Source organism: Chlorocebus sabaeus, chromosome 2, assembly GCF_047675955.1.
Source record: "Chlorocebus sabaeus isolate Y175 chromosome 2, mChlSab1.0.hap1, whole genome shotgun sequence".
Lineage (NCBI taxonomy): Eukaryota > Metazoa > Chordata > Mammalia > Primates > Cercopithecidae > Chlorocebus > Chlorocebus sabaeus.
In genome coordinates, this window is record NC_132905.1 from 63,048,940 (window position 1) to 63,064,815 (window position 15,876).

The 15,876-nt window shown below is 45.7% G+C and overlaps 1 protein-coding gene across 4 annotated transcripts in view; it reads left to right on the top strand.

Moving 5' to 3' along the window:
* The window catches only part of TGM3 (transglutaminase 3), a 137,408-nt gene that overhangs the window by 79,878 nt on the left and 41,654 nt on the right, over window positions 1-15,876 (top strand). The window contains exon 1 of one of the 4 annotated variants that reach the window (XM_007962327.3): window positions 10,774-10,874. The exons of the other annotated variants lie outside the window; for them this stretch is intronic. Coding sequence (XP_007960518.2) covers window positions 10,868-10,874 — 7 coding nt within the window. The 5' untranslated portion in view covers window positions 10,774-10,867. Of the gene's footprint in view, window positions 1-10,773; window positions 10,875-15,876 lie in introns of those variants that run through there. 4 annotated transcript variants of the gene reach the window in all.

The following is a 15,876-nucleotide window of genomic DNA, read 5'->3' on the forward strand; positions in this document are numbered from 1 at the left end:
ATAATTCCATTTCCTTTCATGTTTCCTGTGTACGAGTCCTTTAAATATTGCCATATCTCTAAGAGCAAACCCTGTTTGGGCTTTCCAGACTTTTACGTTCCAAAGAGGTGACCAAAGACGTTTCCCAGACGTCTCGACTTCCTGTTGTGTCCACACTGTCTTCTAGTAGAGAGGGTGGCAGCAGCATCTGAAGTCACCCTTCCAGTTTCAAGTTATTTATTTACTTGCTGTGAAGGCCCATGTTATGCTGGGACAAGCCTTGGGCCTCTGAATTTTATAGCTCTCTTTATGGATGCATGAAATGAAGATCTAAATTTACTGCATGGGAAATTCCAACTTTGTCCTTGAGACTTAAAGCATCTTTAGTGTTGGATCCCTTTGGTGAAGACCAAAATTTCTAATTAAATCCAGCCAATAGCCAATACATTCTCAAACTATTAAATAATTCACTAAAGTCCTTTAGTGCTGAATCCATTTTTATTTACCTAATTCAGTATGTAGTAAGATAAAATCAGAATGGAAAATGCATACTTTGCACTTTTTCGTAGCTGCCTTATTTGAAAAGTTATGGAAGAGCTTGGTGACTAAGCAGACAGTAGGTAGGTGCGGCAGGAAGCAAACTGGGGAGGTGGCGATGTACCACCAAGCCTCTTGTGTATGCTGCTCCCTGGACATACTCACATTGCTGCTTCCTGCCTTTTCTCTGATACGAATGCCCTTTCCTCCAATTTCTTTTTTAGAGATGAAGTCTCACTCTATCGCGTAGGCTGCAGTGCAGTGTCACTATCATAGCTTAGTGCAGCCTTGAACTCCTGGAGTCAAGCAATCTTCCTCCCTCAGCTTCCCGAGAAGCTGGGACCACAGGCTTGAGCCACCATGTGTGGCTATTTTTTTTTTTTTTTTTTTTTTGAGATGGAGTCTCGCTCTGTCACAGCTCAGGCTGAAGTGTAGTGGCATGGCCTCGGCTCACTGCAACCTCCACTTCCCGGGTTCAAGCATTTCTCTTGCCTCAGCGTTTCGAGTGACTGGAATTACAGGCGTGTGCCACTGCACCCAGCTGATTTTTGTACTTTTAGTAGAGATGGAGTTTCACCATGTTAGCCAGGTTGGTCTTGAACTCCTGACGTCAAGTGATCCACCCACTTTGGCCTCCCAAAGTGCTGGGATTACAGGTATGAGCCACCACTCACTTTCTCCTGTCTTTTTGCAGAGGCAGGGTCTTGCTATGTTGCTCAGGCTGTCTCAAACTCCTGGCCTCAAGCAATCTTCCCACCTTGGCCTCCCAAAATGAGTCACTGCACCTGGCCTCCTCCAATTTTTGTTTATTCACATCCATCTGTTAAAGCCTGTCCCAAATGTCATCTCTTTCATGAATCTTTTATCAATTCAGTAGGTAAACCTACTGAGTCTTCTTGCATATTTTAGTTGCATACATTTTGCTTTGATCTCTTCTTTTCGGTTGTCAACTGTTTAAAGGCAAGACTGTATTTATCTTATTTTATATCTTTATCTTTGGCACGAACCTGGTTTTATTAATAGTTGTTTAGAAAAAGAAAGAGAAAGTTTACTTTTCTTTCTTGTTACATAACTTATGCATATTTATTATAAACCACTAGAAAATACAGCAAAACAAAATCAAGGAATACAAATCATTTACATTTTGTTGTACAACATTTTAGGCTTTTAAAATTCCTACATTTGTCATAAAGATATATCAAAATTGGATCACACTACAAATAAACTTTTTAAATCTACTTTTTATATTACAACATATTATTAACTTTCTTTGTGTTAACATGATCATGTTTTTAAAAATGGGAATCTGTTTTTTCTCTGATTATAAAAATATGTCCCCATCATAAAAAAATGAGAAGAAATGTAGAATTGCATACAGAATTGAATAAAAATTATGTCTTAATCACATGACATAGACCACTGTTCATATTCTAGTAAATAACTTTTCATATTTTTTCCTGGGGAGCAGGTGTGTGTGTGTATCACATCAATATATGTTTATTTAAATATCTTCATTTATACATGAAGTTTCTTGTACAAAGATATTGTGAACATCTTTCAGTGTCAAATAATTAAGATACCTGTATTTTTTTAAAGTATCTGCATAAATTATGTGTGGATCTGTCACACTTTAATAAATTTTCTATTATTGATTGCTTACACTTTTCTAAAATACTTCTTTAACAAATGTTATGGATCATCCTAGTATATGCATTAGTAGATTTACACTTTCCAGGATTTAATACAAATTGCTTTCCATAAAATGTGTTGTTTTAAATTTCCCCAAATGTTTAAAGAGAGCTTTAGCCTATAATGACATAATAAACATAGGGTAGTAGGATGAATGGACTCCAAAATGGACTCCAGAATAAGTAACTTTCCTCTCCTTCTACATTTTTTGCTTTGAGATATCAGTGGAAAATCTGTTTACTTATCAGGTACCTTGGGAGAGGAGCCACTAGAGGTATGGCCTGGGTAAACCAACTGCTTTTTTGGTGTTTTGTTTTTGTTTGTTTGTTTTTGACAGAGTCTCACTCTGTCACCCAGGCTGGAGTGCAGTGGTGTGATCTCCGCTCACTGCAAGCTCCGGCCTCAAGAGTTCAAGCCATTCTCCTGCCTCAGCCTCCCCAGTAGCTGGGATTATAGGCACCCGCCACCACACCCAGCTGATTTATTTATTTATTTATTTTTTTTGTATTTTTAGTAGAGATGGAGTTTCATAGTGTTAGCCAGGATGGTCTCCATCTCCTGACCTCGTGATTTGCCCGCCTCAGCCTCCCAAAGTGCTGGGATTACAGGCACGAGTCACCGCGCCCAGCCAGCCACCATGCTCAGCCTTCAGTTCTCTTGTCACTTTAGTAAACTGAGAAAATGGCCCGCATAGGAAGCACCTTGTTCTGAATGTGCCAGTGGGTAAGTCACAGGGCGTGGGTTAGAGAGGGATTCTGAGACTGTCAGACTCCCAGCTGTGCCTTCCCCAGTAATTCACCACACTCCCCTGGGCAGCCCTTCACCCCTTCCCAAACCTTTCGACGTCTTAATAAATCACGTTTATACTCAAGCAGCTTATACTATTTCTGATGGCAAAAACAAAGCAAAGTACGATAAGTGCGAGTTCCTGTAAAGTATGCAGCACACATGTGGTTTAATCATTTCCCTCCACAACTAAAATTTATAATTGTTAGTGTCTAACATGAGGTGAAGGAGAAGGAACATGAAATTTGGAATCCAAAAGTTTAGATTTGAGTCTAAGAATTTTAAACCCGTAGCATGCCGTACAACAAAATACAAATGGTTTGTATGCTATGATTTTGTTTTGCTCTATTTTCTAGTATCTATAATGAATATGCATAAGCGACCTAACAAGAAGGAAAAGAAAGCTTTCTTTTTCTTTTTCCAAACAAGTGTTAATAAAATAAGACATTGTCTTTAAGGAGCTGACAACCTATCTGGTCATATACTTTCTCCCCTGTAAAATGGCAGGTGTATTCATATCTGCTTCCTGGGAGCCTTATAAAGATCAGATAAGACAGTGACTATAAAGTAAGTTTTGTATTTATTGTACAAATGCTTAACTATGTTAACAACAACATTTGCTGTTATTGATCATGTTGAAAAATATTTCCCTACTCTTGCATGCCTGGCCCCATAGGACTTTCTAAGATGTGTTTCTCAAATGAAAGAAAGGAAGTGACTAAAATGACATAGCAGAAGGAACCATATTCAGAGAGCTGGAAAGTCTGCATTCTGGTTCCAGACGATTTGGACATTAGTGTTTTCATGGGTAAAAGGAGGAAGTTGGACAAAATGACCCCTACAGTCTCTTACGACTCTGGGATCCGGGTGAGTTATTCTGTAAATTTAGGCAAATTATTTATTTGCAGACCTGAGTTTCCTCATTAGTCAAATGAAGAGGTTGGGTTGGATGACTTCTCTGGTCCATTTCCTTTCTGAGAATTTACACAATCCCAATGGCCTGCCCATGGTCATTGCTGCTCTTTGATGTACTTTTTATTTTTTTGAAGCAGTGTCTCGGTCTGTTGCCCAGGCTGGAGTGCAGTGGTGCAATCTCGGCTCACCACAACCTCCATCTCCTGGGTTCAAGCAATTCTCATGCCTTAGCCTCCTGAGTAGCTGGGATTACAGGCATGAGCCACCATGCCCGGTTAATTTTTATACTTTTAGTAGAGACGGGGTTTCACCACATTGGCCAGGCCGGTCTTGAGCTCTTGGCCTCAAGTGATCCATGCCCCTCAGCCTCCCAAAGTGCTGGGATTACAGGCGTAAGCCTCCGCACCCGGCCCTCTGATGTGCTCTTATGCAAGCCACGACTTGGCCCTCCAGGTTGCGGCCTCAGAGACCACAGACAATAGGCTGTGGCTTTTCTTCTCCCTGTGTGGTTTTTCGGCTGCATGCTCACAAATGGGCTAGTGGCGACTTGGCAGTGAAACCAATCCTTCCATCAAGAGGCCTTAGGTGGTGAGCCAGGGTTGCACACGGCTGTACCTTCCCGGTTCCTGAGGATTGGTGTCCCCCGCATGTTTAAAGGTGGAGCCAGACCTATGCAGCTTTTTCCTCGCTGTCCTCAGGCACCAAGTACTCCAGATAAACTCATTGGCAGTCTTTCCCCAGGAAGGGCTCCATGCGCTCCTCCCTCACTCTTCCTCCTGCCTGGGATGCCTCTCTATAATCTTTTCCTTGAGTATTTACCTGAAATGCCTCCTCCTCAATAAACAGCCCTTCCTTATCTCCAAAATCACCATCAATCTCTCCTCTGAATTCTTTTCACAAGTGGTATGCATCTATTTTTAGATATTATCAGTTTGTCTTTTAAGCTCGCTTGCTTCTTGTCTGTCAAGGGCTGGGTGTCTGTTAATGTATACGGTGCCTCATACTAGCAGGCATTCAACGAAACGAGCACTGCCGTGATTTATAAGGGACTTGTAGACATCTATTCTTCCTTCAGGGTTTTATTTTGTTTTATTTGTTTGGGTCTAAGTGGAAAATTTGGGCAGAAACACATTAAAGTTGAGGCTTTGATATGAGTCCCCAAGGGGCCCTGCCTCCCTGTTCAGCCCTGAATTTTGAATATCATCATCACCAGGATCCGTAACAACAGTCTCCTAAACAAAAAACCCAATTGTGAGCCTCCCAGAGGCACAGGTTTCAGTGAATTGAAGGATTCATTAGAGATAGTGAGGCATAGTAGTTAAGACTAGGGCCTCTGCTGTCAGAAAGAACTGGGTTCAGATCCTGTTGTGGCCACTGGTAGGCTGTGTTACAAGTTTCTTAGCCTCTCTAAGCCTCTGGTTTCTTATGTAGAAAATGGAATGCTAATACATATACCCTAAGATGGCTTCACATTGACCGATGCGGAGCTCTTAGCACAGAGCATGGCTTCAGGAATGGTGGCCCACCACGCGGACACGTGTACTCACCCCCCCGGAGCACCTTATACTCTGAGGGTGTTCCTAGAAATGGCACTAATGGAGTTAGATACCTGACAAGTGGCACAGGCATGTTTGAAAGGCTCGAAGCAAGAAGTCAATGCATTTTGTCTTTTACAAGGGGCTTTTACCTGTGTCATCTCATGATTCCACATGACACTGTACAGGCTGGGCAGGGCAGGTATCATCATGCCCATTTTTCAGAGGAGAAACCTTAGGCTCAGAAAGGTTGAGTGCCTGGCCCAGTGAGGTGGTTCATACAGCTAGACTGTGTCCCTGAGACTTAAACCTGGGTTTGCTTGTTTTGCTACAACGCCTCTTTCCACAACAACACACTGGGATACTCAAGAGCAGTGGAACTTTGCTTTGGGACTTGGTGACAACGAGACCTGCATACATAAGGAATAGGGTGACTGTCCCAGGCAGGCACATTTTACAAACAGGTGTAGAGTGAGGGAGCATCATGTCGGGCTCTAGGAGAAAGAATTAGACATGTATCACTGAGTAGGGGAGTTCATGTAAGAGTAGCAGAAAATGGCTGGGTGTGGTGGCTTCTGCCTGTAATCCCAGAACTTTGGGAGGCTGAGGCAGGTGGATCACCTGAGGTTAGGAGTTCAAGACAAGCCTGACCAACATGGTGAAACCCTGTCTCTACTAAAAATATAAAAATTAGCTGGGTGTGGTGGTGGGCACCTGTAATCCCAGCTACTTGGGAGGCTGAGGCAGGAGAATCACTTTACCCGGGAGGTGGAGGTTGTGGTGAGCCGAGATCACACCATTGCACTCCAGCCTGGGCGACAGAGCAAGACTCTCAAAAAAAAAAAAAAAAAAAAAAAAAAAGAGTAGTATAAAATAATGGAATTAAGATTGAACATATTCTGAAAGGTCTCCACTGCCAAACTAAGGAACTAGGGCTCTATTAGGCCATGAGGAGCCACTGAAACTCCCTTCCCAGAGGAAGGACATGGCACAATTCACAGGGCAACAGATGGTGAGGACAACATGGTGGCTTCCAAACCTTACTCACTAGGAATAGCTGAAGAAACTGAATGTTTGACCTAGAAAAGAGAAGACTTTGGGGAGGGAAGGCATATTTGCCAGACTTGGGGGACAGTAGAATCATTGTTGGACCAAGGAAAAGACAGCTTTGTTTTATGTGGTCTCTGTGAGCATCCTGGGGAGCAGTGAAGGTCAGTGGGGTGAAAGCTCTAGAGAAATAAATGTTCAGTTCAGATAATGAAGACCTTTCTGGTCCTTTCAGTGCACTTTAACTCAAGTTTTAAAATTCATTTATTTGTTTGGTTTTTGTAAATATGAGGTCTTACTATGGTGCCCAGGCTAGTCTCAAACTCCTGGCCTCAAATGATGCTCTCACCTTAGCCTTCCAAAGTGTTGGGATCACAGGGGTGAGCCCCTGCACCTGGCCAAACCTGAGTTTTGTGAGAGCCCACCTGCGAAGCACTGGAAGGAAACAGGGACTGGTACAGACAAAATCTCTGCCCTCCTGGAGCTCATATGAAATGGGGGGAAGATAGGCCTTAAACAGAACCACCCTAGAAATTAATGTTATAGCCAGAGCTTTTCAAGTACAAGTATGGGCTGCTTTGAGAAGTGTAAAATCCGGCCAGGCGCAGTGGCTTATATCTGTAATCCCAGCACTTTGGGAGGCCAAGGGAGAGCAGCCTGGTCAACATGGTGAAACCCCATCTCTACTAAAAACACAAAAATTAGCCAGGCGTGGTGGCAGGTGCATGTAATCCCAGTTACTTGGGAGGGTGAGGCAGAAGAATCACTTGAACCCAGGAGGCGAAGGTTGCAGTGAGCTGAGACTGTGCCATTGCACTCCAGCCTGCTCAAGAAGAGCGAAACTCCTGTCTCAAAATAAAATAAAAAATAAACATCCCCCATCCTAGGAGTTGTCGAGAGACACGTGTCATGCTAGAAAGGGCTGGATGACTTCTCAGAAGATTCTGTGTCTCTACGTGTGTTGTGAAATCTTCAACAATCCTAAATCCCTTAATTAGAGGGAGAGAAAAGGCAAGTGATCAATTGACTTCTTTTAAAAGCCCGTATCTGCATGCTTCGTCTTCACTGCAGTCTGAGGCGCAGAGTGTGGCCAAGCAGGAATTTCATCCTGTGTGTAGCTGGGTGGCTCCACCCATGAACTGAAAATCATTTAGCTGAAATTGTGACACAGCTGCAAATTACAGTCTGCCTGCAGGTTGGGGCTGCGGCTGCGGCATGGCGCAATCCTCCAGTACCCAACATTAAGTAACGCAGGGCAGACTCTTACCAGGGCCCTACTGCTGGTCAGTTGCAAAGACTACAGGCAGCCTGGCTGGAGCAGCTGTGGAGGGGAGAAGGGAACCTGGCTGTGTCACACTAGCCTGTCTACAGAGGAGCATCACACCCACAATGTCACCATGGCTTTGAGCCTCACGACAGCCCTGGAAGGTGCGTGGATCATGCTGATGAGGATACCAAGGGCCAAAGAAGTAAAAGAATTCAGCCAACATCACACAGTGGACAAGTTCCAAAGCCTGGCTTTGAATCCGGGTCTTTTGACTCCAACTCAGGGATCTTTTTTACCACATTACTCTGAGATCGAGACTGACCAGCTACAGACCCTTCTAGAGAAGACCAAGTGGTCAGTGGTCAGACACCACTGTCCAAACCTGTGGGACCCCTTGCAAAACCTGTGGCACTCAGGGACTTTGAGGCTAATAATATAATTTTTTTTTTTTTGAGACAAGATCTCACTCTGCCACCCAGGCTGGAGTGCAGTGGTGTGATTTCGGCTCACTGCAACCTCCACCTCCCAGATTCAAGTGATTCCAGTGCCTCGGACTCCCGAGTAGCTGGGATTATAGGCATGCACCACCATGCCTGGCTCATTGTTGTATTTTTAGTAGAGACTGGGTTTTACCGTGTTCCCCAGGCTGGTCTCGAACTCCTGACCTCAAGTGATCCTCCTGCCTCAGCCTCCCAAAGTGCTGGGATTACAGACACAAGCCACCGTACCCAGCCAGGCTAATAATATAATATTGTTAATACTAACTTCTTACACTGGGCTGTGCCCAACGCTGTGCTGAGCCTTTCACATTCACCATCTCCTTTGATTCTGAGAGCAATTCCACTCAGTTTTACAGCTGAGGAAACAATGGCTTCGATAGGTGAGGAGACTTGGTAGAGCCAAGACTGTGTGTCTTCATGTTCCCTTGTAAGGGGAGCACCACCTCCCTGTCACCGCTGCAGCTTTCTTTGTCAGGTCATTGAAAGGAGTGCCCGGGGTCTGGTTTTCCTTGGCTCCCAGGCCAACAGCAACAACCACAATAATAAGCAAAACCCCTCCTTTCCTTTAGACCACACTCAGAAGCATACACAGTACTTTCACACCTATTCATCCCATGCCATTCATGGAGCTGTCCTCCAGCTTTCTGGCAGGATGAACTTGGTGTCATGAGGCCTCACCCAGCGTCACAGCTAGTGCCCTGGGTAGGGGCCAAGACCACACATGAGTCTCCTCTTGGGTCCAGGCTCTTTCCATGTCCCTCTCTACCCTCTGCTCTTTTCTTCGTCATCTGCCAGAGCCAACAGTACATCCCATTCTGCCTGGCATGGGTATAGAGCCAGCTGTCTTAGAGCCCCAGAGGCCTGGGAAAGGCTGCCTCATTTAGGCGCTGACCTCCAAGGTTAAGCAAACACGGGCTCTGGAACCATTTACAGATGGGTATGAAACTCATGGTTGGAGACCAGGTTAATCTCTCTGTCCCCCATAAGATGGAAATAATAATAGCCCCTTTGTATAGGGTTGCTATGAAGGTGAGAAAAGTTAATATATGTAAAGTGTTTAGCCAGTGCCTGTCCACAGTAAACACTAAATCAATTAGCTATTATTAGTAAGCACTAAATCGGTAGTTATGATTCCCATCTTTACAGTGATATTGATTCACTTATTCAAGAATGTGCATGTTCCAGCCACATGTCAAGCCCTGTGCTAGATTCTGAGAAGAAGATTTGAATAATATGCAACCTGTGCCTTCAAGGAGCTCAGTCTGGAGATGGGGACAGATATCAACAGATAGTTCCAGTGCAGTGGATACATACGGTAATAGAGGTCCTAAGATGTACAAAAGGCTGCATGGGCCTAAAGGACAGAGAAAGGACACTGATTTATCTTCTTCAATTTTCCAAGCCACCTGTCTATTCGGTTTTATCTTTCTTGAGATCAAACATTCTCACTTCTCCCTAAAGATCCAACCTTATTATGGTGCTCGGTCTTCCTTCCCCACTGCTATGCTGGGGGAAACCTTGGGACATTTCTGTTCTCTCGTGAATCCTTGAAGCATTACTTTAAAAGAATATATACTCACTCCTTTGTCCATTGTAAACCTTGATATTTGTAAATATCAATAATAGGAACTTTGAAAAAACATATCCCCTTAGAAACAATCAAGCAAACAAAAACATGTGGAATGTCAGAGCTTCTCTCCACTCCATACCCATCCTTTAAACCGATGTCAAGATGGGCCCAGTGAGGGTCAGTGACAGAGCCTGCAGTCTGAGAAAGACATGGCAGAAGCATAAGGTTAGAGGCTGTTCCTGCTGCCTCATTAAAAACAACAATTTTCCCCCAAATCTGGACTGAAACTGACATTCAATGCCAGGCATGATCTCAGTTTAACCCGTCGTGGTACACATGCATGCACTTCCCATGTGACACTTCCCAAGTGCACCGTCTCATGTGATCGTGTCCACAGCTTTGTGAGTTGAGATGGGTGGGAGTGATTATCCCCAACCATAAGCAAGGCTTCCAGGCTTCAAGGGTTGGAAACCGCTGAGGGTTCGGCCAGCATCAGAACCAACGGCTTCTAATTCCAAATCAAATGGTTTATGCCACACTACAACCCTAAACAAACGAACTGTGTTGTGTCTCACTTCCCTACGCAAGTGGAAGATGCTAATATATGTGTATCATGAGAAAGGACCTCACAATTTTCTGCTTCTGGGTTCTGCTGAGACATTTCTTTGATTCAGAGAGAACTTCCCAGGATCAACAAGAAAAGCATGTCATCAGTTCCTAACCCTACCATCCAGGAAACAGTCCGTCATTTTATAAAATTATAAATGCAAACTATTGGAGTTTCTTTATTATCTGCCCCCTTCTCCCCAAGCTGGTCTTGTACAAACATGATGCACGTCCATTGGGTGACAGGTCTGTCGTAAGTGAAACGTTTACAGGCACTACAGGAATGACCTGGTGCCTCGCCCACCTCATTAGAATTCTAATTGGGGTGTGTAGGAGAGGCTTCTATAAATGGTAAGGCAATCCTTGGCAGCCTGTCTGTCAGCACTGTCCGTGCCATTCCCAGAGGAGCCTGAGAAGAGGCAGAGGAGGGCGAAACATGGCTGGTGAGTGCCCGGCATCTTCTCCATCAGGTCCTTGCCAGAAGCCTGTGCTTCCCCTGGGCCAGCCTGCGAAGCAAGAGTGTCCAGCCGGGACGCTGCCTGCCTGGGGGGCTCTGAAGGCTGGACTTCGTATTTTAGAGTGCTAGCGAGAGGCGGCTCTTTCTCAGTGGTGGTTGGGTACCTCTAGCATATTCTTGGGGTAGAACATCATTGGAATGTAGCTCTGAGTGATGGGCAGGGTGTTCAGTGCAGCTGGAGGTCGCATCTCCTTAGAGGACGAGCTTTGCCTTGTTTGTGTTTCTTTTACATATCCATCACTACCCGTAAAACCAAAGCAGACAGGATTCGGGTCTCGTGTTTCTCAGTGTAGCTGTATCCAGCTGTCAGCAGTGTCAGCAAAGAAGCACATCTCAGAGCTACCAGGGAGCGAGAGTGGCAACATGTAAGTTGATTTGAAAGAAACCACTGTTTATTTCAAATCAACTTACTTAGGAGCAAACTACACATTCGGAAGCACCAGACAGGCTCTGTGTAAGTGACTTGATGAGCTGAAGCGTCCCCGTCGCAGGAGCAGCTGTGCCACAAGATGTCCTGGTTCACAGGAGAGCACCAGGGAACAGGGGTTACAAAGAACAACAGGAAGTGCAGGTTCCCCAGCTCTGCGGTTACTGTCGAGGATTTGGGCCTTTGTTAATCAGCACTCCTGCTAAGCAGCATGCTAATTATTATCCGTCTTGTGTGCTCAGCCTAGTGGGTTGACAGGGACGCCAAATCCAAACAAGATATGAATCAAACCTGTAAAATATCGTGAATGGCAGTTAGAGCTGCTGGAAGATTGGCCAAGGAAATCACTGAGCCAGATGCAACAGGCAAATGCTGGCTACTTCGGAAGCCACAAAAACTGGGAAAGGTGATTGCACATTGGGTCCCCTCCCCTGTCTCCCATTCCTTGCTGTAATGTATGGCATGGCTGGGATGCTAAGAAGAGGAGCTCTAAACCCTACAGACTGTAGCAAGTGGGAGGTCAGATGTCATGTAGCCCATCTCCCTCCCTCCAGAGGTGGCTGAGGCCCGGGAAGGGGTGGAGGCTTACACACAGTTAATCCATCACAGAGCCAGCTAGGTCTCAGCAGTGCCCTTTCCACCATGTCCTGCTGCCAGAGCTGAGCTCCTACATAAGTGCACATAATATCCGGAACACAGAAAAGCAATTCTGAACCTGGCTTCTCATTTGAGCTTTGTGACCAACTGCTTGTGTGTTCTCTGCCACCCCTGAGTCTCAAGTTTTCAAGATGAAAGATTTGAAATGAATGCATTTTGAGGTTGCTTCCAGTACCGACTTCTCTTTCTCCACAAAGAGAAACCAGGGCCAGGGAGCGGACAGGCATGTGCCCAGCCCCTGGGAATGTGCTCTCCCGTCCCTGTGCAGGACCTCCCGTGGAATGGCCTGCCCGCTGTGAGCCATGATGAAATGTCTGTTAACAACCAGAGATGTTCTAAGGTCACAACAGAATGAGGCTGGTTGGGAGAAAATCAGTTTTGAAAAGGTGGTGGAGAGACAGGTGAATACATTCAGTCCCTTAAATTTGTCCCACATTGCAGTTCCTAGCTCAGCTCCAAGTCACTCAGCCAGGAAGTTCCCAGTCAATGTTTCTTGGATTAATGAATTTATTCACTGAACACTTAAGGGAGAAGAGCTGTGCCAGGAGCAGTGGGAAATATGGAGGTGAATGAGATGTGGTTTCTGCCCTCCGTGGCTTTTAGTCTGATTATTTTTTGGTAACACCAGTTTTGTAGGTAAGTAGCATGCAAGGCAGACTGTTATTAAGCTGCATGACAAATACAAAGCAAGTGCTACAGGGACCAACAAGAGAAAGAGACTAGTCTCGTCTGGAATCTGGGATAGGGAAGACTCTGAGAAATGAATAGTACTTGGTCACGGACAATGAGTTGGACTTGATCTGGAGAGGTTTTGCAGGGCAGAGGGAACAGGAAAATAAATGTCAGTGTGAGCAGGTGTAGCCCAGGGGACTATCAGGATCACATGTGTGCTGCTTTGAGAGGGCGCTGTGTCCAGCTCCTAATTTAAGGTTCTTGTTGCAATCAGAAGGGATTCCATTATTCCGCCCCTTGGTGGAGAAGGCAGCCTGGGCTGTGGCTGGAAATGAAGGTAGTGGAGGGAGACCTGGCAGGGATCTGCACCAAGTGGCCTGGCATCCCCAGAGTGGATGGGAGAGCAGCTTGTGAGCACAGACGAGGGCCCCAGTGTGGAGAGGAGGCAAGGTTCCCCATCCCCAAAGCCACTTGGAAGCCCTGGGTGAGTGGCAGAGTCCTCAGGGTACACACCTGAACCACAGGCTTCTGCCTGCAAAAGACCGGAACCTCTGTTTTGGGGACTAATGGCTCTGTCCCTCTGGGGCAGCGAGCTTTCTTGCCAACTACTTTTCTGGGCAGAGCACTGGCCTTGGCTTCAGGGACTTCCCATCTCCAGGCCTCATTTCCTCCATTCCCAAAGGACCTGTAACATTCCCAGCGTCGGGGTCTGCCACGAAACCATTCTCCTTGGAGCTGGGACACCAGTTGCCCTTCCTCTCATGGAAGCAGTCAGGAATTGCTCTTGGGTGCTGGCCTCCTTCTCTTCTGTAAATCTTCTAGGTGCTTCCTGGGCCCTCCTCACATTTTTGTACCCGGCACTGGGACCAAGGCAATATCCACCCTCTCTCTGAAAAGGAGATCACCCCTCTGGGCTCAGAGTCTTGTGACTCCAGCTGCTCAGTGTTTGAAATGAGGACCAGCTGCGTCCTCTCTCCCTGGCTCCGTGACCTTCTTCCATTTGGGACAGTGGCTACTCCCTGTTCCTTAGAGACAGCCCATGAGCAGCTTCATTCCACCGGGAATGACAGCTGCCCGTATTTCAGCATTTGTTCCTGTAGGATTCCTTACAGGATAGCTGACGAGTTAAGAGTGAAGGTTCAGAGGTGCTCTCTGGATCAAGTCTCCACTCTGCCCCTTACAAGATGAGTAGTCTTGGGCAGGTCACTTAACTTGTGTGTCTCAGTTTCCTCATCTCCAAAATGGGGTTGTTGCAGTATCCACCTCTTGGGTGCTTATGATTACCTGGAAACTTTTTTCATGAGCCTGTTTTCTCCTTGTCTTAGGGGATTTAAGAAAAATCCTATGAAATGAATTACATTTTCTAATCAGGGGCGATTCCCAGGAGACCCTCTCCATTAAGCACCTTTTAGCACAAGTCCTCCCTGCTCCCCCATCATCCATTCCCAAGTCTAAAGTCCTCGTGCCTGTGCGCTCCTCTTGTTCACCTCAAATAACTTCATGCTGGCTCCGCCCCGCAGGGCTGTCTCTGCAGATGGAGCAATCATTCTCCTCCCCAGGGCCCACGTGCCAGGCTGGGGTGTGTGCTGAAGTTAGGAAATCTCGCTTAGTAGTGGAGGGCACAAGGCCCAGGATCTTGGTAGGAGCTGAGAGATGGAGTCAGAAGGAGTCAGCCTTACCCTCTCTCAGCCTGATTTTCCTTATTTGTAAAAAGAGGACAGTGACTCCTCCCCTGCCTCCTTCCTATAACTGCCGGGTGGCTCTGGTCAGATAATTCATGTGAAGGAGATTTGATAAGTGTAGACAATAAATAGGCCTAAGGTAGTGAGTCTCAGTCCTTGTTGCACATTAGAATCACCAAGAGAGCTTTAAAGAAAATGCTGGCCAGGTGCAGTGGCTCACGCCTGTAATCTCAGCACATTGGGAGGCCAAGGTGGGCAGATCATCTGAGGTGAGGAGTTTGAGACCAGCCTGACCAATATGGCAAAATCTCATCTACTAAAAATGCAAAAATTAGTGAGGCACGCTGGTGTGCGCTTGTAGTCCCAACTACTTGGGAGGCTGAGGTTACAGTGAGGCAAGAGAATCGCTTGAACCCAGGAGGCAGAGGTTTCAGTGAGCTGAGATCACACCACTACACTCCAGCTTGGGCAACAGAGAGAGACTCCATTAAAAAAAAAAAAGAAAGGAAGAAAGAAAGAAAGGAAAGAAGGGAGGGAAGGAGGGAGAGAAGAAAGGAAGGAAGGAAGGAGGGAGGGAGGGAGGGAAGGAAGGAAGGAAGGAAGGAAGGAAGGAAGGAAGGAGAAGAGAAAGAGAGAGAAAGAAAGAAAGAAAGAAAGAAAGAAAGAAAGAAAGAAAGAAAGAAAGAAAGAAAGAAAGAAAGAAAGAAAAAGAAAGAAAGAAGGAAATGTCAGTGTCATCCCTACCCAAAGATTCTAATTGAATTTGCCTAGAGACACCACTACACTCCAGCTTGGGTGACAGAGAGATACTCTGTTAAAAAAAAAAAAAAAAGTAAGGAAGAAATAAAGAAAGGAAAGAAGGGAGGGAGGGAGGGAAGGAAGGAAGGAAAAGAAAGAGAAAGAGAGAAAGAAAGAAAGAGAGAGAGAAAGACAAAGAAAGAAAGAAATAAAGAGAGAGAAAGAAAGAAAAGAAAGAAAGAAAGAAAGAAAGAAAGAAAGAAAGAAAGAAAGAAAGAAAGAAAGAAAGAAAGAAAGAAAGAAAGAAAGAAAGAAAGAAAAGAAAGAGGAAGGAAGGAAGGAAGGAAGGAAAGAAAAGAAATGCCAGTGTCATCCCTATCCAAAGATTCTAGTTGAATTTGCCTAGGGTGGGTCTCAGAGCAATAGAACATTCTCCAGGTGATTCTTCTGGGCAGCTAGGGTTGACAGCCTCTGGTCTCAGAGATTCTAAACTCTCGCTTAGGAAGAGAAGTCCTTCTGTCCTCTGGTTTTGCCCTGACCATAGGGTATCTAGGCAGGGAGTAGGCTGTGGATGGCCCTCCAGGATCTGTGTCTAAGTCACTGCTGCCTTGGTTGGCTGCAGGGCAGCAGGTTGGGGTCATATCTGCTCAGGCAACATTGGCTTTCAGTCTGGGCTTGAGTCCAGCCTCTGCCTGAGCGTGTGATATTGAGTAAGTGACTTCACCTGACTGGACTTCCAAATCCCTCATCTG